The sequence below is a fragment of the Grampus griseus genome, assembly GCF_964374135.1.
Source record: "Grampus griseus genome assembly, chromosome: 2".
NCBI classification, from domain to species: domain Eukaryota; kingdom Metazoa; phylum Chordata; class Mammalia; order Artiodactyla; family Delphinidae; genus Grampus; species Grampus griseus.
The window spans coordinates 92,971,007-92,994,985 of NC_139018.1; the positions used below are offsets into that span (position 1 = coordinate 92,971,007).

Here is a 23,979-nt window from a genome sequence, read left to right on the forward strand (position 1 = left end):
GCCTTTTTAGATTTTTTTTTGATTGAAATAGAGTTGATTTACAATATTTCAGGTGTACAGAAAAGTTCTTCAGTTATATATATATATATATACATATACACATATATATATTCTTTTTCAGATTCTTTTCCATTATAGGTTATTACAAGATATTGAATATAGTTCCCTGTGTTATAATGTAGGTCCTTGTTGTTGTTTATCTATTTTATATATAGTAGTGTGTACCTGTTCATCTCAAATCCCTACTTTATCCCTCCCCCCTTCCCTTTGGTAACCATAAATTTGTTTTCTATGTCTGTGAGTCTATGCTTTGAAATAAGTTCCTTTGTATGATTTTTTTTTAGATTCCACGTATAAGCGATATCTTATGGTACTTGTCTTTGTCTGACTTACTTCACTTAGTATGATAATCTCTAGGTCCATCCATGTTGCTACAAATGGCATTATTTTGTTCTTTTTTTATGGCTGAGTAATATTCCATTGTATACATATACCACATCTAAGAATAAGGTTTAAGGTAGGTTCTGTTTCTAAAGCTATTACTCTTTTTTTTTTTAACATCTTTATTGGAGTATAACTGCTTTACAATGGTGTGTTAGTTTCTGCTTTATAACAAAGTGAATCAGTTATACATATACATATATCCCCATATCTCTTCCCTCTTGCATCTCCCTCCCTCCCACCCTCCCTATCCCACCCCTCTAGGTGGTCACAAAGCACCGAACTGATCTCCCTGTGCTATGTGGCTGTCTAAAGCTATTACTCTTAAATAAATTGAAAACCAATATAAATAATTATTTTGACCTTAATAACTTACCCATCAAGCTCAGCAGTTTCAATATAACAGAGGCCATGTGGCTCACTACTTGATAGGAGAAGCAGATCAGCCTATTTTGAAAAACCAGGATAAAGAATACTTGAAAAGGGAAGATTGATTGAAAGCCTTCTACATTGTATCATCCCTCCACTACTAATGAGCCATTAGAACCTTAGAAAAAAAGTGAGAGGTGAAGTTCTGTTCCACCTCTCTACCATATGCCCTGAATCAAAGCCACCCTCCACTTCCTTGTTCCTGGTTTGCATGCCCTTGACCATCAGAACATAAGCAAGGGGAGAGATAGCATATAAAGTAATAGCCACTTTATTTTTTTAATAGAAATGTTTAAATTTTTATATATTTCTATATAAAATGTATATATCTCATAGAAATACATAAAATTCTATTTTCTTTCTTTGATAATTACTAATGGGAAATATAAAACTTTCCCCAATAAATAAGATAACTGGAAATACTTATATGCACATACTTTAATTCCGTGGTTATCAGTTAAGAGCTGAGGCAGGGAAAGAAGATGGGGAAAGACAAAAGTAAAGCAGGATGGAGGAAACTGAAAACAATAGAAAAAATAAGAGAGGCAAGGAAATTTTTAAAAGAGAAAAGGATTAAAGGAAAAAGATTAAAACATAAGCAAGAGAAAATAAAAAGATGGTGGCATGTAAGAAAAGGGAAAGAGAAGAAAAGCAGGGGCTAAGCAAGAGGGCAGGATAGAATAGAAAACATGGTAAACAGAAAACATTCAGAGGTGGGAAGCTGGTCTTTCACAGAGATAAATTATTCTATTCGGCCTTCCATTTGTGTTTTGGAAATGACCCATCACAATTCAGTTTTAGAATTCTGGTAGCTTTCTACATTGGGAAATTGTTTATTTGAAATTTCAAAACTGATTTTTAAATGAGGGTTTTTATGAAATTCTGAAGGTTTTACATGTCTAAAAAGAACTGACTAAAATTCTAGCAATTTATTTTGACATATTAGTCTAACAATTTTTTAGCTCTGTCTAAATGTACAACTGGCATTCCAAAACTGTAAACGTTTCTTATCTTTGTTTTTTAAATATTTGAATTGTTCCATTCTCAAACCTTGGAGGTTAAATTTAGAATCAATCCACTGATTTCATTGTCTCAAGCTTTTAAATTTTCACCTCAAAAATAGGCGTGGTGTAGGTGCATGTTGGGGGGAGGGGGTATAGTTTTGTCTAAGTTGTAATAAAACAGAACTAAAAAGCAACTCAGTGACAACCCCTAACCGAATAAATGGGTTTGCACTATCAAGGCTCCGCCTCAACTCTGGATGAAAAAGCCAGAGACGCCTGTCAAGGCAGAAGTTATTTATTTTCTGACTTCTCACAATGTGACCTGAGCAAACCTGCTCTGAAGAGAACATGTGAAGAGTGTATGCCACTCTTGAGCCAAAAATTACCCCTCTTGAGTTTAAAGTGGAAAAGTGTTATGAAAATTTACCTTGATTTTATTTCTCACATTTAAATTTCAATGAATAAAGGCACAAGGCACAATAGCAGTAGAGCTTCATGCTCTTCGGCCTATGGGTCTCCTCCCCAAGTTTAACAGGATCATTTCAAAAATAATCCACAATTCCCTAATTCTATCATCTGTGATTGAAATAGTTGTGAAGTTTAGAGAAAGATATCCATTTGTACCTAGAGTTGCTTTTCTTCAAAACTCTGCCTAGTAAGAATCATTACTTTTTTCTTGTTACAGTTTAATTTTGAGCTCAGCTGCCTCAAGACATATTTTTGATAAACAAAGGGAGGAATTGTTGGCCACAGTTGGCTCAGAACATGTGACTGAGTCACCACTGCCACCTTCTGACCAGATTCTTTCCTAAGAAGTGACTCAACTTCCTAGAGGCATAAACTGAGAACTGTAAACCCCACGGGTTCTGGGCTAACTCTTCCTGTTCTCTCTAACCCCTGGGGACCTGGGACTTCTACCTTCCTGTCTTCTACCTTCCCCGCCTCCTCCTGTCACCTCCATTGTCACCTTTCTCTATGTCCTCTGAACCTTCCTCCTGTTTTCCCACTCCCTGATCTCTGTCCTGCCTCCCCTCGTTCTTCCTCTGTTCTCCCTGCCCCACTGCTGAGCCTTGGTCTTTCCTTTTGCTAACTTCTCCCTTCAAGTTTTTTAAATTCATTAGTTGAGGAGGAAGTGTGAAGGGGCAGAACCATAGGGGCATCCAGTGGAATAAGTGACCAGCTCACTCATCATCATGCCGTCCTATTTCCACGTGCACTCAGCAGTCATTCTGGAAAGGAAGGGCAAGAGAGCTGTAGTAACAGCCCTGTTAGTCCTGGGTTGCCCTTTGGTCAGAGGTTCTGGGAAGGGAGTGGAGCAACACATGGGTGGTCTTCGGGCCCAACAAACCCCATGACTCTGTGAGCCTCAAGTCAGTCCTCCTTAAACTGATCCCTTTAGTATCTCTCAGGGACCCAATTCCTAGTTGATCCAGAAACTGGTGTTTGAGCTGTAGGTGTTTATAATACCAGTAGCCAAAATTTGGTGGGGACTTACTATGTGTCTGGCACTGTGCCAATAGCCTTACATGCAATATTTTATTTAACTCAAAGAAATCCTAAGTGTAGGTCTTGTTATCTCCACTTTACAGATAAACAAAGTGAGACTCAGAGAGGTTCAGTAACTTGTTTGCGGCCACATAGTAAGTAGGGCACCAGGATGTGAATCTAGGCAGTCTAAGGCATTTACTGCCAAGAGTACTAAATTAAATAAAAGCCTCTTACCTTCAAGGATTTTATAGTTTAGTAAAGGCAGAATATGACAAGCGTTCTAAGTGTCTTATTAACAAAGTGCTGTGGGAGGAATGCAAATGAGAAAGGGAGTACGTCGGGTTGGTAGTTGAGGAAGGGCCTAATGGAATATTCTGGATGGAATGGAGGGCAGGTCTCCGCAGGCAGAGGCGTTAGCAGGAATGCAGCACGGGGAAGGGAAGGTGTGATTATTGGAACTCACGGGGGGTCCAGGCAGCAGTTAATTCCAACCATACCCATCTTCCTTAGACCCCCATTTGTACTTTCTGCTGTCAATTATTGGTGCCTTTTCCCCACGCCCTTCCAGGAAAGGCTCAGCTATGTCTCCCAAGAATTAAGGACTGTTTTTCAACACAATGTTTCTTCTCCCACCTTGCACAGGTAACAGAAAGCCCAAGCAGGGGCTTCACGGAAACCTGAACAAAATATACCAGCCAGAGGAACCTTGAAAACCTTGAGCATCTTTGAGTTCTAGGCGCCAATGACACTGGACTCCTAGATTTACTAGGCATGATTAATGTTTGTTGAACTAAAGAACAAATGAAGCAAAACCTCAAGTGATTATAACACCTGAAAGCTGTAGAGTTCTCTAAGGGTTTACAAAACACTCTCACATAATTGCGTCACTTTATTCTCTCAACAGCCCCATTAGGGGATAATATTGTTCCCGTTGTGTGTATAAGAAACCTGGGAAGGTAATTTCTGGTCTCACAAGCACTAGATGAGCTAAATTAACCCATGTAATGCCCATACCCTTTACAAAGTCATGGTGAAAGTTTCATCACATCTAATACAGGATCCCAAGACTCCAAGCAATATAAGGCCATACTCATGGCCACATGGAGGTTAAAGGGCAAAGCTAGAACTCGGAACTCTGGTCCCCAAATGTATGCTCTTTCCACTGATTGGCTACAAAGTCACTGGACTACAACTATGAAAAACAGACAGCATTTCACTTCGTTGGTGTTCAAAAACCAAAACTACAATGGTAAAAGAATATTGGGATTCGATTCATGACGTGATGGAAAGATAAATTTGTAGAATTAATTGGAACACCATATTTGGATCTCCCTTCATTTTTTTTTAAGCCATCCTCACATGTGGAATTCTTCTTTATTTTCTTTATCATCTACAAAATTATCTTTTCTTTTATTCTTTTACAGTGCAAAAGTAAGAATACAAAATGGCTCATGCAGTATGAGTATACTTATGGAAAAATATGTTGATGTGGACAAAAGTCAGAATGAAGTCATAAAACTGAAAATGGGTAAGATTATAGTTAATGTTTTCATCTAAAATTTAAATTTCAGATCCAGCAAATGCATGTTGAATGTCTCACATATTTTTTAAAAAGGAAGATTTATTTCAGCAATTAGAGTAAAACAAGTAACTCTGATTTGAAGCTATAAAACTTAAAATAACTAAAAAAGGCAATTCAACCACAAAATGGCCTCCCTGGAAGGATGTCCAAAAACAGTGCTGACAAAGACTGGAGAAAATGCCCTGATGATGGGTCAAGAGAAAGCCAAAGCCTGCCCATGGTCAGCACTGGAGGTTAGGTTAAACTAGCCCTTTCATTTCTTAAGGTGAAATTTTCAGTTCTGTAACAGAAGAACGTCTTTGTTTTAAAGCAAAAATTTACTGTTGTAAACACTGAAAACATGAAGGCCTTTTTGTGGAGGGGATGGAGGGTGGACTGTTTTTCAAATAAGCTAAACAATTAAATTCATGTGATGTTCAAATACGCTCATGTCCAGTAAGAGGTTTATTTCTACCACCAGATGAGAAAAGCCAAACAAGACAAGAGCACTGCTGTCAAGTAAAGGAGGAAGGTAGGCCTGGCTCCCAGGGTCCAGGCTCTGGCAGTATCAAGAACTCTGCAGTGTGTTTTTCTCACACAGTTTACTTAATTCTTCTAATGGAAGTCAATCTCATTGTGATAACTGAATTATGCTCTACGTTTTTTTTTTTCCTTGGTCCCACAGTAAAAATAGGAGCTCTGGAAATTCAGCTCAAAAGTGTTTTAGAGTTTTTTTAAAAAAGGTAAGGGGCAGTTTTCCTTATTGGGAAAACAAAGGTGAGTAACTTCTGAACATGCCAGCTAACTGGTCATCTCAGGCAAGCTCCTTTCCTTCCTTAAAATGTACTGATATGGTGACATAAATCCAGTTCGAAGTTCTAAGTTTGGACAGCTAGAGGTTACGTGTCCGAATTGGGTGCAACATTCTCTGGCCACTTCACCTCCATCATCCAAGCCTAGAGGCCCTGACTCTGGAAGCCCAGTCGCAAGGTAATCAGGACCAACTTTTCCAGTGGAGGCAGGAGCAGCGTATGGTAAAGGGAGGGGTTAAAACTCCTGGCTCTCCTATTGAGAAGCTATCTGATGGCACTGTGCCTCCATTTTCTTGTCTGTAAAATGGGAACAATAATAGTACATAACCTGCCGTCATTGGGCTAATGTGAGGATTAAATGAGTTAAGTCATATAAAGAGCTTGTAATATTGTCTGTCACGTGGCACACAGGCAATAAAGGCGAGCTATTATTATCATGATTTTCATGATCTGGTTTCCCAAGATGTACCTCTGTGCAGTAACTCCGAAGTGAGTCTCTTTTAGAGACCTCTGATTGTTGCTCCCCAAATGTAAGCTCTCTGACAGCCCCTGCCAACTGATGCCAGGGAATAGGAAGTTATATTAGCACTTCTAAGTGATTACAGCAGTTCACCCACAGAAACATTTATGTGTCCTCAAAAACAGTTTCATAGGTGCCGCGTAGCCGCACATGGATAAACTTTGAACAAAGTGACCTAATCAAGAGGCACTGTGGTGTTCTGGCGTTTGAAGGAATCCCTTCCTCACTTATCCAAAGATTAAACCAACAAGCTGTAATTGTATGAGTCAGACAGAGATCAATGGAGATAAAAATATCATCTTTGTCACTGATCAAGCTATTGGAGACCAGGCTTTAGGTCTGTGGGCCCAGTGGGCTTGCTAACACTTCACCCCTGTTAGACTCACCTAGTCATAGTTGAAGCTCTCTGGAAGCTCGAAACTACCTGGACCCTCTCGCTACCCCCACCATGGGGATCTACTCCTGTAAAATTGGTACTTCGAACGCGGGGCAGAACGTACTCTCTGTACACAGACAGAGCCCAAAGAGAAAGGGAAGGAAGGAGGTGCCGGGTCATGCACACCACTCCCCGCCCCAACACTTAACAATCGGAGAAGTCACTCCTGGGAGAGGGGAACAAGCAAGGGGGTGCAAGACGCTTAGTGTTATTTTGGGGCTGCCCCTCCAAGTGAAAACAGGAAGGATGAACCTAGGAAAGAGTAGGGAGTAAGCATTTCCACCCCATCATGTAGCCACAATAAAAAGGCTACATCTGCACTGTCCAGTAAGGTAGCCACAAGTCACACGTGGCTATTTAAATCTAAATTAATTAAAATTAAATAGAATTTAACATTCAGTTGTTCTAGCCACATTTCCAGTGCTCAGTATCCACAAGGTGCTACTGGCTGTTCTATATTTGGACGCACAAATATAGAACATTTTCTTCACTGCAGAAATTTCTATTGGACAGTGCTGGGACACGTGAATCACTGACTTCATGGAAACTCATCTAAGTGTGGGATTCATTTTAAATCAATGATAATGATGCGTTCATGGAACTGGTTTCCTTCCATGCGACGCCTGCACTGACACTTGACTTCCATGCTTCATTCCACAGAAAGGTTTGCAATAACAAGCAAGCATGTGTTATTTTCTATAACACAGAAAATACGACTAAGTTAAAAACAAAGAGCAAGGGAAGTGCAAATTAGAATATTAAGGCTAGAGGGCAGGTTGGAGCACAGATATGCTGTCCATGAGGTCCTTGGAGTTAAGAGATTTGAGAACACAAATTTGACTCCTGCCTTTATGGGATTCACCTCAAAGAATCTGATAAACGAACATAGTAGAGTATCAGTGAATAAGTTGAGTTCAGTCCAATATTTATCCCTGTTAGAGTATATCCATAGGGCTTTTAAAATATTATTTTTACAGAATACCTTAAACAGAAATTACCTAGCATTTCCCCTGAAATATAATTCCAAATAAAATAATAGTTAAGTGTTTGGGATACTTTAATTTTTCCTAATTCCACTATATCTAGCACCATGCCTGGCATAAAGTCATTTCCAAAAAAATTCTTTTGAATGCACACATCCTAGAATTCTATATATGTCCATTAAAAAAAAAAGTTAAGATTATCCACTAAGAAGCACCAAAACTTTTTCATTGTAATTATCTTAATTGAAAGTAGAACCAAAATAAGTTATATGGAGCCCTTTCTTCTTAAGCAAAGAACCCTGAATATATGTGATCTTTTCTTAATTAGGGCCTATTAGTACCTCATGGATCCAGAACACCCTGAATTTGGGAAATTTATAACCACTTTTTTTTTTTTCTGTCTTCTTTCTTAGAAAAGATGGACATTAATTCATTCAGCCAACATTTACTGACTGCCCCCTAGGATCCCACATGGCACTAAATGTTACGGATCAGGCAAATCAATGTGCTCCTTGCTTGTAAGAATCTTGTAGTCTAGTCTCAGCTCAGACAGAGAATCACAGCAACTACGGGCTGGAAGGGATCTCTGAGATCATATAGTGCTCTTGCACCTGGATTTGACATGTGAAGAAACAAACGAAAGGCAGAGAAGATAAGAGTGCTGTCACTGAAGGAATGGAGCAAAGACTCAGTTCTCATCCAATTCCCCACCCAGTATCCTTACACTGTATTTTACACTAAGCCTCAATCTTTCCCACAGGGTATGTTCTTCTAACACATGCTACCCTCGGTGTACTGCTCCTAGTATTTAATGAGTTGGAAAATAAACTGGACATGCTACTTTAAATTGTGTCCAAAAAAAGTAAATAAGTTTTGAAAACCTGGCAGACTGCCCTAGGTCTAAGGAACCCAGGTTACATCGGTGGGCTCTGAGACCTCCATTTTGGCTGCACCAACACCTTTTTGCTTATTTTTGGCTCTCAGCTATTTTCTAGAGACTTGAGGTTGTCAGAGAAATAAGCACTTCTCTATTTAAAGTGTGCACTCTTTTTGAATGGCCTATCCACTGACTAGTCACCTTAGCATGGGTTGTTCCAGAGAATCAGTATACACAGATGATACATTAATGAAAGAAGACTGTTTCTGAAAGTGAATGTTTAAGAGTCTTAACTGAGTTGTTCTTGTAAATAGATCTTGGGGCCGTTTGTTTTATGCTGTGGGAAAATGTCTCAAATTTAATGAAGAACACAGCTTGATAAATAAAATGGCATTAACACAAAAATTTTCATGAGTAATCTAATATATATTTGACATAAAGACTACAATAGTTATAATTTTTAATCTCTGATCTGGATAGCTTTTATAGCCTTGCATTTAATACGAACTATAGTTAGTCACATATATTTTAGTTTTAACTGACCCCTAGAATTTTATTAAGGAAACTGTAACACAGGCAGCTTGAGAATATAAGTTATAGTGCATTTGGTATACAAAGTAAAACCTCATAAATAGCATTTATTAAGAACATTCAATCAACATTTTCTGATCGTGATTATTCAGGAAAGAACATCCATTCTCTCTTTCTATAGCTAATCTTTTCTTCTATGATACTGCACATTAACAGTATTAATTCCGTTATTGGGGGGATAATATTCAAACTATGTGAGAACAAACTATTTTTAAAGTACTCTGGAGCATTTTAAAAGCCCTTATTTACATCAAACAATTGACAGTCTGATTTTAAATATTTTTTATCTATTAATTTCCCAAAGGAAATAACAAGGTGATAATCACTCAGCCTTATCTGAGTTATCAGGTTATTGAAAGGAATTAATCAATATGTCTTTCAAATATTTTATAATTGAGACTTTTTAATAATACATCCTGGTATTCCCTCCTTAATTACGCTAAATTAGTGCAGATTTACTAAATTTGCAAATGTGAATATTTTAGTACATATGCTATTTTAACCTGAGATAAATTTCTTAAACAATACTAAATACTTACAGCAACAAATTGGTTATTTTCTAATTTAATGATGTCTCCCACTTTGACATTCATCCATTTTTCATTCTGCAGTCTAAGAACAAAAACAAAATTAATTTTTTTCGGGAACAGAGAAGAATCAAGAGAATGTATTCACAATGGAGCATCATATGACAGAAGAAGCAGATTAGACTTTTTTTCTAGAATACTAAATTCAAAGAACCTTGCATAACAAAGTCTTTTACCTGAGTGATGTGGGAACTAAGGCCCAGAGAAGTCAAGTGATTTGCCCAAAGACACCCAGTGAGTTAGTTATCCCTGGAGCTAGACTCAAAATGCCTAACTCTTGGCTGTGTGCTCTTTCCACCACCCCATGGTACCAGCTTTATACAGCAGCTATTAACTCTTACTTGCATATCCTTGGGCAGAATATTTAAAAAAAAAAAAAAAAACTCAGGGGGAAGGAAAGAAAGAAATTCAGTCATTAACATTCTTTTCAACCTCTGTATTAATAAGTATAGAAACATCACTGCTGTTGTCTCAGAAGTCTGTTTAACTGGAGGCAAGAAGTGAAGGAGACAGAAGCAAGGGGGCAATAGCTAAAATGCAAGTAAGAGGAAAAGAATAAAAATTCTGGAAAGGACAAGAACAGCAATGGGTGACAAAAGAAGCCTTAGAACACTGAACAAGAAAGACCACCTACAAATTATCCACAGCACTCTGGCCAAAGGGCAGGCTTGGTGGCATTCTAACGGCTAGGACCAACAGCTCAGAATTGAGAACACAGTCAAGATGTTGCACTGTTTTCTTCGAGGCTCATGGATATAATGGAGTTGCAGGTCTACCCTTCACCAAGTTCAAAGGGGTTTATGACAAAAAGCTATTGTGTCTAGCTGGTCAGGCCCCTCGCGACAGTTAGGCAGACAGGCCATCTGGAAACAGACCACCTGTGGCAGTATCCGTGATGCTAATCATCCCTTCTGAAGTTCTCTGAAATGTAAACCAGTTGGACACCTTCATCACACTTCTTTCTCAGTGACTCCCTTCTAGGAGAGAAGGCTGGGACGAGTAGGCCAGGTTCCCCAACAAGTTAAGGTGGGCAGGTTAATTTCATTGTGCAGTTTTTAAGAAACAACCTAATTTACTTCTTTTATAAGCTGGAAAACAGTTTTAAATATTTATACAACTGTGAAATATGCCTCACACTATCAACCCTGTTGGGTCACTTGGCTTAAACACTCAAAGAATTTCTCTTTAATACGGATCCAAGTACATGTTGTTCTGGAAAGTTTTCAATTGCAGTATTTTCATCTCTAGCCAGAATTCAATCATTTTTCCAATGCCATACTTTTCTGCACTTTATCTAGTTCAATGACAACGAAAGACCCTAGGAAGTCTTTAAATCTCATTTTATTTATTTTTACAGGTATGGATAGATTATGTGCTGGTCTATTTCTCCTGGGGTATCTCCTTTGGAGCATTAGTGACATTTCTCAGGAGACAGTATCTTAGATAAAATGAAAGTGCATCTGCTTCAAGAAGAAGCTGAGATGATACTAAGTCCCATTTGCAAACTTCGATTCCTCCTACCTGTATACTATTAAGCTCTACAAACGACCACGTCCTACCTCTTCCACCAAAATGGAAAAATCAACCCAAGGTAAAAGGAAACTCTACAGGATCTCTTATACATTTTAAAATGCACACTTGAGAGTTAAGTTTGCACGGGTAAGTAACAATAGCCACTATTTGGGGTAATAAATTCTAACTTGTCTAGTGTCATAATATTTTCCCCCATAAAACCAAAGCAATTGGAAATATGTTTTTAAAAGTCTGGTGATATCCATGGGAATTAGTTGAATTAACTGCTACACTTGGAAAAATACTGGAATAAAATCTCTTTAAGAAAAAAATTTGCAAAATCCCAGGGCATGCAAAGAATCCTTGATAAGAAAGAATCTGATACGGTCAATATGGATTCCTACTGGGACAATACAGAGAAGTGATAAAGTAGAGAAAAATCCCTTCCCTCATGCCAGATTCTCATGCCCATTCTCCTCCTACCCACACGCACCCCTATCTGTATTTTACCCTCTACTTTCTAACCTATTAAATATTTCCAAAAATAGAAAAACACTCAGAATAAATCATCTGACCAACCCCCACTAAGATCTGACCATTAGTCTGCTAATGTCATCCAACAGTCCAAGAAAGCAGAAAATATTTGTAATACCATGTGTGAGCCCAGTCTCCCTTACTTTAACTCACTCTACTCCTTTTTCTCTCTTTCTCTCTTGCCACCTGTCTGCCCTCTGACCAGAACATATACCTCAGAGCTCCTCTTCCCAAAAGACCCCTTTGTAACTCCAGATATCTTCTAACACCTACTCTTATCCTTGGTCACCTATGCCTTTCCACCTATTCCAATGGAAATTCCTTCCCTAAAAATGAGCACTCCAAACACTTTACTTCCAAAGTCTATGACTAACAGTATTTGAAATCTTAAGAACCTTCTGGTATGTACATGTACAAATTCCACAGGACACAATGTCACCTCTGTGGGCTATGAGCTATAGAGACGTTCACAAGGCAACAATGTTGTTTGTGACAAAATTTTTCAGAACTTGAAGCAAAATATTGTTGCGAAGGTACACAAACATGGGAGAAATTTCCTCAAAGGAAATATTATCCAAAACTAATGACCAATATGACAAAAAACAGCAAGTGGTATTCCCTGGATGTTGACCCTGACCCTAGCGCTATCCAACTATTTCATCAATAACCTACACAACCAACCCACAGACACATTTGTCAGACTTGTACACAGCATCCTACCAAGAAGAGAGCATAACTCTTAGAAAGAAGATTGTGACAGAAAGTTATGATTTGAAGAGGCTACCAGAAACTGAACGAAGAGGAAGAAGTACAAAACAGATTATTCTGGAGAGGAGAAAGTAACACTCTACAGATGTAATTAGGGTTTTGAAGAAAAAGGGCCTGGAGATATCAGTAAACCATATGTTGTGTGTGATGTCTTGGTTAAGCCTCTTATTTGAATATATATCTGTAGAACAATCAATATGTATAACACAATCAGAGGAGTTTTTTTAATGTTATTTCCTATTCTTTCTTACCAGGTAATGATGATTGCATTTAACTAGGACCTCAGAGATACACTTCAGTTAGCACTAAGGATCATAGCTACAAAAGTACCCAAACTTACTAACAAGTATAAACTGATAAAGATCTGCAAAGGAATTTAAATCGAATATATTTTAAATCCCACCATTTTTCTTTTCCTACACACTACCGCCACCACTGACTTTATAACATCAAAGACATATCAGAAGACTGGAGGGACAGATAGGAAAATTTCCTTTAAGCCTCATCTTCAAAATATTTCTAGACTTCTAAGATTTTAGCTTGTATAGTAATTTCATTTTGCCATCATCCTGAAACAACGAAAACACACACTCCCTGGTCCTCCATGTGCGGTGCAGCTGTTCCCAAGACTCATGTTTGAAGCAAGCTTGCGTCATAGCTCTGTGCAGGGAACACAGGGTGGCCTTGTGGGACGTGAAAATGACACTTGGCTCCATAGACTCGGCACCTTCAAACTTTGCTTTTACCGTTGTCAAGAAAAGCCCTCCCACTCTAGTAGAGGATTTGTAGTATATAAATACTCTGAAAGCAAGTTAATTCATGTAATTGCACTGAATCAAGAAACTCCAAGATTTTTAAATATGCTTCAAGTATCAGTATCACCACATAATTGCTTCAGGTTTTGAAATGGACATAATCTAGCTAATGCTTCTTTGAACCAGATTTTTCAAAAATAGTTGGGGTAATAAGTTAGCTTTTACCTTATAAGCTCACAAGCCAATCACTACATAATAAGCCAAAATTCAAAAAAAGGACTCATAAAATTTAAATTCCAATGGTATCATAAAACGTATGGGGTTAATTGTCACAGAATAGTGACTAGAATTATTTTGAGGAAAGAATTTTTAAAAACACACCCACTAACTATATATCTACTCTCAGAACATCAGAGAATCTGAGTTCTGAGAAAAGGTGGTGAGAGATAGCAACTGTATCTAATAATTGTTGATAAATTTGTCTGAACCTGCTTCTTCCTGAAAAGGCATAGCATACTAAGAGCTGCTACAATTTGCTGAGGACCTCCTTGAGAAAATGAGAGTGGGATAGCACCTACCATTCTCCATGTCACTGAACCACTGGCTCCAGAGACTAGAAATCAAGTATTTACCGCGAGCAAGATACCAAGCCCATTGCTGAAGCTTAAGGGGCAGAAGGAAGAGATCTTCATGGGTCTCCTCAAGGCTTCTGTCATCCTTTCCACAATCTAATTTTCCTGATTGCCCATTAGCATCACAGATTCCTGAAAAGAAGATTTCCTCAAAAGCTACAGAAGTTATGTTGGCATACTAGAGAAAGAAGATAATAAAGAAGGTCAGTATAACTGACCTCACCTAATTAAACAAACAATCCACATACACTGAGCTTGCTTTCTTCCTTAATCTCAAGCCCATGTCAGATCTACAACATACAAAAGTATTCAACTGCTCATACAGACTTTGTTTTATTCACCACTGTATCTTCAGGACCTAGAATAATGCCTAGTTTAGAGTAGGCATTCAGCATTTGTTGAATGAATGATAAGTAAATTAATGAATATAGAATCATTATTTCTAAAAACAGTTGTTGAATGACAGCATTTCCCTGAATGTCTAATAAGAATTATAGCAATGAACAATTTATTTAGTGCTTACTGTATTCCAGGGAGTGTGCTGATCGCTTAATGTATAGGGTTGCCAAATAAAAATAAATGACACCCAATTAAATATGAATTTCAGGTAAACAACCAATAATTTTTTAGTTTAAGTGTGTTCCATGCAATATTTGGGATATATTTATACTAAAATATTGTCATTATCTGCATTTCAAATTTAATTGGATGTCCTATATTTTAACTTGCTACATCTGGCAACACTGAATAGTATCTTATCTCATTTAATCCTCACAGCCGCCCTATGAGATAGGTACTGTTTCTACCCCCATTTTAGCAACTTTAATCAGAATAGAAAACTGAAGTTCAAAGAAATTGAGACATTTGTCCTATTTTGCAACATTTGTCAAAAATTCAAATGTCCACATACTTTGACATTCCACTTTAAAAAACTGATCATACAGGTGCTCAAAGATGGATATACAAGGATGTTTATTACAGTATTATTTGTAATAGCAATCTATGAGAAACCATCACTGCCCATCAATAAGAATTAGATAGATATACCAGGGTACACCTATCCAATCATGGCTCATCTACTCAATGGAATACAATGCACCCACTAACAAGAGTAAGATAGGTCTATATGCGCTGATGTGAAATATCCTCCAAGTTACATTATTAGGTTGAAAACAAGCACATGCACAACACTGCACATGTGTTGTAAGATTCTAACTGTGTTATGAAGCAAGGATAAACCTACACATATGTCTGTTGTTACATGCATAGAAAATTTCTTGAAAGACACACAGGAAACTCTTCAGTGGTAGCCATTAGAGAAAGGAGATGAAAAGGAGAACCGGGATGTAAGGGAGACTCCATTTCATTGTATACTTTTCTGGACTGTTTTGGCATTACAAATATTGGTATTTTAAAGGGCAATTGGGGAGTAAAAATAGAAGAAAAGAAAACTCCTCCAAGTTCACAGGTGAGTGGCAGAATCAGAACTACAACCTGAATCTGCCTGACTACAAAGCCATGCTTTTAATAAATCTATACTTATTGTTTTTTTTTAACTTTAACTTTTAACTTTATTTTCCATGATAATTATGTATTGCCTATTTAGAAAGAGAATGGCCCCTAAGGAGCTGAAGAGATTCAAGCACAGCAATAGTGCAGACTCCCAGCGTTTCAATCCAGCCGATCCAAAGACAGCTGGCCGTCATGGTCCCCTGACAAAAGTGTCCAGTGGACAGCAGCAGTTCCTGGTTCTTTTCAATTCCACTGCTGTCAGAGCCACACTACAGCAAGAGATACAATTTGGCCCTAATCCTCTAACAACAGACTGGTGAACAGGATCTCATTACACTGAGAATGAGCATAATACTCACATCTTTGGAATCTATTTATTTTGAAGAATGCAGATGTCTTCCTCCTTTTCCTCCCCTCTTATTAGCACCATGCTCATGCTGAGGTAGAAACACACAGGGTGGGTTAGGTCTCACACCCATTTCGTAGGGGGAGAGGGTGAGAAGAAGGAGAAATGATAAAAGTTATAGTCCTACAGCACGGATAATTTCGTTTAACAATTTTCTGAGAAAAAGTAATCAATATCAGAGAGGCCCTGTCTAATTTATACAAATCCTTGTAGAGCCTTTTGTGCATTATTTGGGTGCAGAAATACACACACAATTTGGCCTTACTATTTTGAAAACAGAATGATCAATTCACTTACTAAGTTTTACCTGAACAATAAATAAGCCCACTGACAGTTGTGCAGAAAATCTATACTCTTTAATCATTTCCATAAACTGAAACACTTCTCCTGAATGAGTCTCTCTACATCCTTTCTGTCTTCTCTGTAAATTCTTAGTAGAATTCCATTAATATATGGCTAAGAGATGAAGAAACCCCAAGGAAATCAGAAGAAAATTATTTTAAAGGAAGACTATTACATCTGCTCTCACATACTAATGCTGAGGGAATACCTTAGACTGACCATGGAGAAAACAGAGTGATTTAGGCCTAGGTCACATTCCTGGGCAGCAGAGTCAGAGGGAGATCTGTGTGGAAGACGTTTATTGGCAAGTTCTCTTGGGAATAACACCTGTGGGGAGTGAAGGAAACAGCTGGGCAGAGGGAGGAGTTAGGCTGTTGATTCAGTCACAGTAAAGGCTCAGCCAACCCCAGGGAAGCTCTGGAGCTGGAACGGGCCGTCAGAGTTGGATCAAGGGGACTAGGCCTTTATACCTGGGCTTTGTTCAGTCATGGGATGTGGTCTGACCCCAGCAATGAGGTGTGACCTTAAGAAAAACAGCTCTCCTCAGCCAAGGGCAATTCCCAGAGAGAGCTGACAGCTCAGGGCTGTATGTAGGCAGCGCACCCAGCAGCTGGAGAAATACATTCTGCCGTCTGGAGGAGGGATGTAGGTGGAACAGCAGAGCACCCCTGACAAATTGGGAGCTCACTTTCCAATTCTGCTATCAACATACTCTTGTAATTAGAATATTCCTTTTTAATTCTAGGCTATTTCACCTTTCTTTAGTTCCAATTTCAATTCCACAAAGTCAATACAACCAGCTGCCATGAGCCCTTAAGCTCCCTACGTCCATTTTAATATTGGGGGAAAAAAAAAATCTGTGAAACTTTGGGTCATCCTTTTTTCCAATGATTATTAAAGAAGTTGGAAGATAAAATTGCATTACCTTTCCATTAAATATAGTCTACAGATGACCACTGACTACCCAAATATCCTAAGAGTAATGTCAATGGGAAAAATCATTATTCCTGAAATATTCCTACTATGAAGAACATTTTTTTTAAACATCCTTATTGGAGTATAATTTCTTTACAATGGTGTGTTGGTTTCTGCTTTATAACAAAGTGAATCAGCTATACGTATACATATATCCCCATATCCCGTCCCTCTTGTGTCTCCTCCCTCCCAACCTCCCTATCGCACCCCTCTAGGTGGTCATAAAGCACCAAGCTGATCACCTGTGCTATGCGGCTGCTTCCAGCTATCTATTTTACATTTGGTAGTGTATATATGTCCATGCCACTCTCTCACTTCGTCCCAGCTTACCCTTCCCACTCCCGCTGTCCTCAAGTCCATTCTCTGCATCTGTGTCTTTATTCCTGTCCTGCCCAAAGGTTCTTCAGAACCTTTTTTTTTTTTTTTAGATTCCATAAATATGTGTTAGCATACAGCATTTGTTTTACTCTTTCTGACTTACTTCACTATGTATGACAGACTCTAGGTCCATCCACTTCACTACAGATAAGTCAATTTTGTTTCTTTTTATGGCTGAGTAATATTCCGTTGTATATATGTGCTACATCTTCTTTATCCATTCATGTCAGTGGAAACTTAGGTTGCTTCCATGTCCTGGCTATTGTAAATAGAGCTGCAATGAACAATGTGGTACATGACTCTTTTTGAATTATGGTTTTCTCAGGGTATGTGCCCAGTAGTGGGATTGCTGGGTCATATGTTATTTCTATTTTTAGTTTTTATTAAGGAATCTCTATACTGTTCTCCATAGTGGCTGTGACAATTTACACTCCCACCAACAGTGCAAAAGGGTTCCCTTTTCTCCACACCCTCTCCAGCATTTATTGTTTCTAGATTTTTAAATTATGGCCATTCTGACCGGTGTGAGGTGATACCTCATTGCAGTTTTCATTTGCAATTCTCTAATGATTAGTGATGTTGAGCATGTTTTCATGTGTTTGTTAGCAATCTGTATATCTTCTTTGGAGAAATGTCTATTTAGGTCTTCTGCCCGTTTTTTGATTGGGTTGTTTGTTTTTTTGATATTGAGCTGCATGCATTGCTTGTAAATTTTGGAGATTAATCCTTTTTCAGTTGCTTCATTTGCAAATATTTTCTCCCATTCCGAGGGTTGTCTTTTCGTCTTGTTTATGGTTTCCTTTGTTGTGCAAAAGCTTTTTAAGTTTCATTAGGTCCCATTTGTTTATTTTTGTTTTTAATTCCATTTCTCTAGGAGGTAGGTCAAGAAGAATCTTGCTGTGATTTATGTCATAGAGTGTTCTGCCTATGTTTTCCTCTAGGAGTTTTATAGTGTCTGGCCTTACATTTAGGTCTTTAATCCATTTTGAGTTTACTTTTGTGTATGGTGTTAGGGAGTGTTCTAATTTCATTCTTTTACATGAAGCTGTCCAGTTTTCCCAGCACCACTTATTGAAGAGGGTGTCTTTTCTCCATTGTATATTCCTGCCTCCTTTATCAAAGATAAGGTGACCATATGTGCGTGGGTTTATCTCTGGGCTTTCTATCCCGTTCCATTGATCTATATTTCTGTTTTTGTGCCAGTACCATACTGTCTTGATTACTGTAGCTTTGTAGTATAGTCTGAAGTCCAGGAGTCTCATTGCTCCAGCTCCATTTTTCTTTCTCAAGATTGCTTTGGTTATTCAGGGTCTTTTGTGTTTCCATACAAATTGTGAAAATTTTGGTTCTAGTTCTGTGAAAAATGCCATTGGTAGTTTGATAGGGATTGCATCAAATCTGTTGATTGCTTTGGGTAGTATAGTCATTTTCACAATATTGATTCTTCCAGTCCAAGAAATGGTATATCTCTCCATCTGTTTGTGTCATCTTTAATTTCTTTCATCAGTGTCTTATAGTTTTCTGCATACAGGTCTTTTGTCTACTTAGGTAGGTTTATTCCTAGGTATTTTATTCTTTTTGTTGTAATAGTAAATAGGCATGTTTCCTTAATTTCTCTTTCAGATTTTTCATCATTAGTGTATAGGAATGCAAGAGATTTCTGTGCATTAATTCTGTATCCTGCTACTTTACCAAATTCATTGATTAGCTCTAGTAGTTTTCTGGTAGCATCTTTAGGATTCTCTATGTATAGTATCATGTCATCTGCAAACAGTGGCAGTTTTACTTCTTCTTTTCCGATTTGGATTCCTTTTATTCCTTTTTCTTCTCTGATTGCTGTGGCTAAAGCTTCCAAAACTACGTTGAATAGTAGTGGTGAGAATGGGGAACCTTGTCTTGTTCCTGATCTTAGTGGAAATGGTTTCAGTTTTTCACCACTGAGAATGGTGTTGGCTGTGGGTTTGTCCTATATGGCCTTTATTATGTTGAGGTAAGTTCCCTCTATGCCTACTTTCTGGAGAGTTTTTATCATAAACAGGTGTTGAATTTTGTCAAAAGCTTTTTCTGCATCTATTGAGATGACCATATGGTTTTTATCCTTCAGTTTGTTAATATGGTATATTACATTGATTGATTTGCATATATTGAAGAATCATTGCCTCCTGGGATAAACTCCCCTTGATCATGCTGTGTGATCCTTTTAATGTGTTGTTGGATTCTGTGTGCTAGTATTTTGTTGAGGATTTTTGTATCTATGTTCATCAGTGATATTGGCCTGTACTTTTCTTTTTTTGTAGTATCTTTGTCTGGTTTTGGTATCAGGGTGATGGTGGCCTCATAGAATGAGCTTGGGAGTGTTCCTCCCTCTGCTATATCTTGGAAGAGTTTGAGAAGGATAGGTGTTAGCTCTTCTGTAAATATTTGATAGAATTCGCCTGTGAAGCCATCTGGTCCAGGGCTTTTGTTTGTTGGAAGATTTTTAATCACAGTCTCAAGTTCAGTGCTTGTGATTGGTCTGTTTATATTTTCTATTTCTTCCTGGTTCAGTCTCTGAAGGGTGCTCTTTTCTAAGAACTTGTCCATTTCTTCCAGGTTGTCCATTTTATTGGCATAGAGTTGCTTGTAGTAATCTCTCATGATACTTTGTATTTCTGCAGTGTCAGTTGTTACTTCTCCTTTTTCATTTCTAATTCTATTGATTTGAGTCTTCTCCCTTTTTTTCTTGATTCTGGCTAATGGTTTTATCAATTTTGTTTATCTTCTCAAAGAACCAGCTTTGTTTTATTGATCTTTGCTATTGTTTTCATTTCTTTTTCATTTATTTCTGATCTAATCTTTATGATTTCTTTCCTTTTGCGATCTTTAGGCTTTTTTTGTTCTTCTATCTCTAGTTGCTTTAGGTGTAAGGTTAGGTTGTTTATTTGAGATGTTTCTTGAGGTAGGATTGTATTGCTATAAACTCCCCTCTTAGAACTGCTTTTTTGCATCCCATAGGTTTTGGGTCATCGTGTTTTTATTGTCATTTGTTTCTAGGGTTTTTTTTTTTGTTTTTGTTTTTGGTTTTTTTTGGTTTTTTGCGGTACGTGGTCCTCTCACTGTCGTGGCCTCTCCTGTTGCGGAGCACAGGCTCCAGACGGCAGGCTCAGCGCCCATGGCTCACGGGCCTAGCTGCTCCGCAGCATGTGGGATCTTCCCGGACTGGGACACGAACCCATGTCCCCTGCATTGGCAGGCGGACTCTCAACCACTGCGCCACAGGGAAGCCCTGTTCCTAGGTATTTTTTTATTTCCTCTTTGATTTCTTCAGTGATCTCTTGGTTACTAAGCAGTGTATTATTTAGCCTCCATGTGTTTGCATTTTTTACCGATTTTGTTCCTCTAACTGATATCTGTCTCATAGTGTTTTGGTTGGAAAAGATACTTGATACGATTTTGAAGAATATATTTTGATGAAAAATTTGCAGGCAATTACCTTAGCCTGAGCAGATCAACCATTTTCTTCACCTAAATTGCCACACCTTATTTTGAGAAATCAGAGAATATGCTCTTATCTAGCTCATATTAAATGACAACCTCTATTTCTGAATAATACTTTCAAACAGACAGTTCCATTGGAGGAAAATAAAACCCGAGAATTTTGGTTCCAGGATAGAAGGCCTGTATTATGTTTTCCCATTGCCTCTAATGATGTTCTTAATCATTTTTCCTACACAGAGCCAAATTAAGAGAGAAGCAAACATATGTTAAACCAGAAAAAAATTGTTGCTTAATATGCCAAGTAATAATACGTGCCATACAGACACAGACAGAGCTAAGGTGTCTCTAGGTGGTGTCTCTTGGAGGTGTCATTTGTTTCGCTCTGGTCAGAACACCTAGCATCTCTGGAAATAGCATTCCTGACTCTGCAGCACAAAACACAGCTGAGGATATCACTGGAAAATTGGGAGTTAATTTTCTTACTAGGTTTGCAGTCACATTAAATCCTAAACAATTTTTAAGAAAATGTTACTTTAAAGTAGGTTCTTTGAGTTCCTTATCACTTTGAGTTCCTCAGAAATAAGACAGCACGTAGGTAGAATTCTTCATTAGATCATCATCCACTGGCATGTGAGGTACCATCACCCTTCATTTAGTGAGTTCAAGACTGCTCCATAGGGGACTTCCCTGGCAGCCCAGTGGTTAAGACTCTGTGCTTCCAATGTAGGAGGTGCAGTTTCGATCCCTGGTGAGGGAACTAAGATCCCACATGCTGCATAGTGCCACCAAAAAAAAAAAAAAAAAAAGACTGCTTCATACATACAACATGAACATTCTGCGCCAGGCATTGAGCTGAGTGTTGACGCTAAAAGTAGAATTAGATACAGACCGTGGTTTCAAAAAACCTAGAGACTAGTGGGATATAAATCTGGCTCTTAAATAACCCTAATTAAATCATTTTTGCTTTCTAATACCTAGAGCATGTGGACATTCTTCCACTCAGCAGTGAGGAGTACCTGTACTTCAAGAGAATGATCTCAGTGTTAGATTGTTTGCCATAAAGCTGTCATCAAAAGCCCAGTGAGAAAATTGACAGACCAGAGAAATTGTCTAGTAAAGGATATATTAACTTTCATTCCTCAAGATATTCCCAGCTTTGTCCCCTTATACTGTGAGCTCATCAGAAAACTATATGCCTGGACTGTATTACTCTGGTCCCTCCAGACTTAGCTTCTAAGAATCATGACTTAACATCATGCCAACAGATTTCAATCAGGATTTACTTGTGGTCATGAGTAAAATATCTCTGCTTTCTGAGGCTTCAGCCATTATGTCATTCACATTTCTCTCAGGACCAAGATAAATCTTATTGCTTGCAATTACTAGAATAATTCCGTTCACTGGGCCATCAGTTTTGTACCCTAGACACTTTCATTATGAGGAGAAACAAAGTTCAAAGTAATGTTTGAAATTCATGAATGACAAATTCTAATGGATTGTTTAAACAAAAACTAGGAAATTTTAAAGTAAAGATTCTGTCCTGGGAGATCAGCTCGATGCTTTGTGACGACCTAGAGGTGTGGGATAGGGAGGGTGAGAGGGAGGCTCAAGAGGGAGGGGATGTGGGGATACACGTATGCATACAGCTGATTTGCTTTGTTGTACAGCAGAAACTAACACAACGTTGTAAAGCAATTATACTCCAATAAAGATATTAAAAAAAAAAATTCTGTCCTTTGAGGATGACATTGTAGGGAGAATCTTGATACTTGCAGAAACAGAATACTATTCAGAATGGACCAGAAGTAGGAATCAATTTTTTTTAATCCTTACATTCTTAAAGAGGAGAATCTTGACCTTAAGTTTATGAAAGACATGATGTAACATAGTAGAAAGAGTCTGTGTCATGAGAAGCAGAAGACCTAGACTTGAGCCTAAGTCTACAACCAACCAACCATGTCACTTGGGCAAGAAGTTGACCAGAACTGGAATTCCCCACTATGATCTACATTAATTGGCTCATACCAGCTCCTCAGAATGCTTATTTATTCATAATACTAAGCTTTTAAAATGGAATAAACCCACCTGACATTTAAACATGTATCTATGATGACACCTGTGAATTTTACAGAAGTTTATGAAGAATTTTGTAAACCATAAAATAACATATACCTTAAAGTATTGTGACTACTTATTATTAAGTATCTCATTATAAGGATGGTACGTTCCAATTTTTAAGTCTTCAAAAGAGCTATCTATATTTAGTATCTCCACTTCAAGATTACCCCTGCTTTCTCCAAGTAGGATTTTGTCTCCATCCCTCCAACTGCAATCCCTCTTCATGGTGTTAAATCCAAGAATCAGTTCTCAGTCTTCACTATACCCAGCACAGTTAACCACCCCCTCCTACTTCAAACACCTTCTTTTCTTTAAATCCAGAGTACCGCATTCCCTTGGTTTTCTTCTTACTTCATTAGTCACTCCTTCTTAAACCCTTAGCCAGCCTCTTCTTTTCTTCACATCTTCAAACCTTGGAGTGCCACAGAGCTCCTCTCTTCCCTCTCTAGAGTCTGGACTCTCACCCCAGGTGGCTAGATGACTTTCAAATATATCTTCAGATCAGACTTCTCCCCTAAGCTTCAGCTGCCCATTCTACATCTCTACAGAATGGTTAGTATCTCAATAGAACTCTGGTTTCCCAGTCCAGTCAAAAAAAGTCAACACCACAATAACACGCTCCTTTCCCAGTTTTCCCCATCTTGGAACCTCGGCCAAGAACCACTCCTCCTAATTTCTCTCTTCATACACTTCCAACATGGCAGCACTCCTACTGGCTCTACCTTCAAAATTCATCTCAATCTGTGGGTATTAGATAATGTTAAGGGAGTACTGCTACTTCATTGGGTGTAGTAATGGTATTATGGTTAAATACATTATGTCTTTATCTGTTCAAGAGAAA

The 23,979-nt window shown here is 38.2% G+C and overlaps 1 protein-coding gene across 1 annotated transcript in view; it reads right to left on the reverse strand.

Annotated features, from left to right (window-relative positions):
- Window positions 1–23,979, reverse strand: part of LOC309818339 (putative phospholipid-transporting ATPase IM) — a gene marked incomplete at its 3' end in the record, with an annotated part of 151,216 nt that overhangs the window by 24,892 nt on the left and 102,345 nt on the right. Inside the window, exons 7-8 of the mRNA XM_082648016.1 lie at window positions 9,682–9,754; window positions 818–888 (exon numbers count right to left, since the gene is read on the reverse strand). Of these exons, the coding sequence (XP_082504142.1) occupies window positions 818–888; window positions 9,682–9,754 (144 nt within the window). The remainder of the gene's footprint in view (window positions 1–817; window positions 889–9,681; window positions 9,755–23,979) is intronic.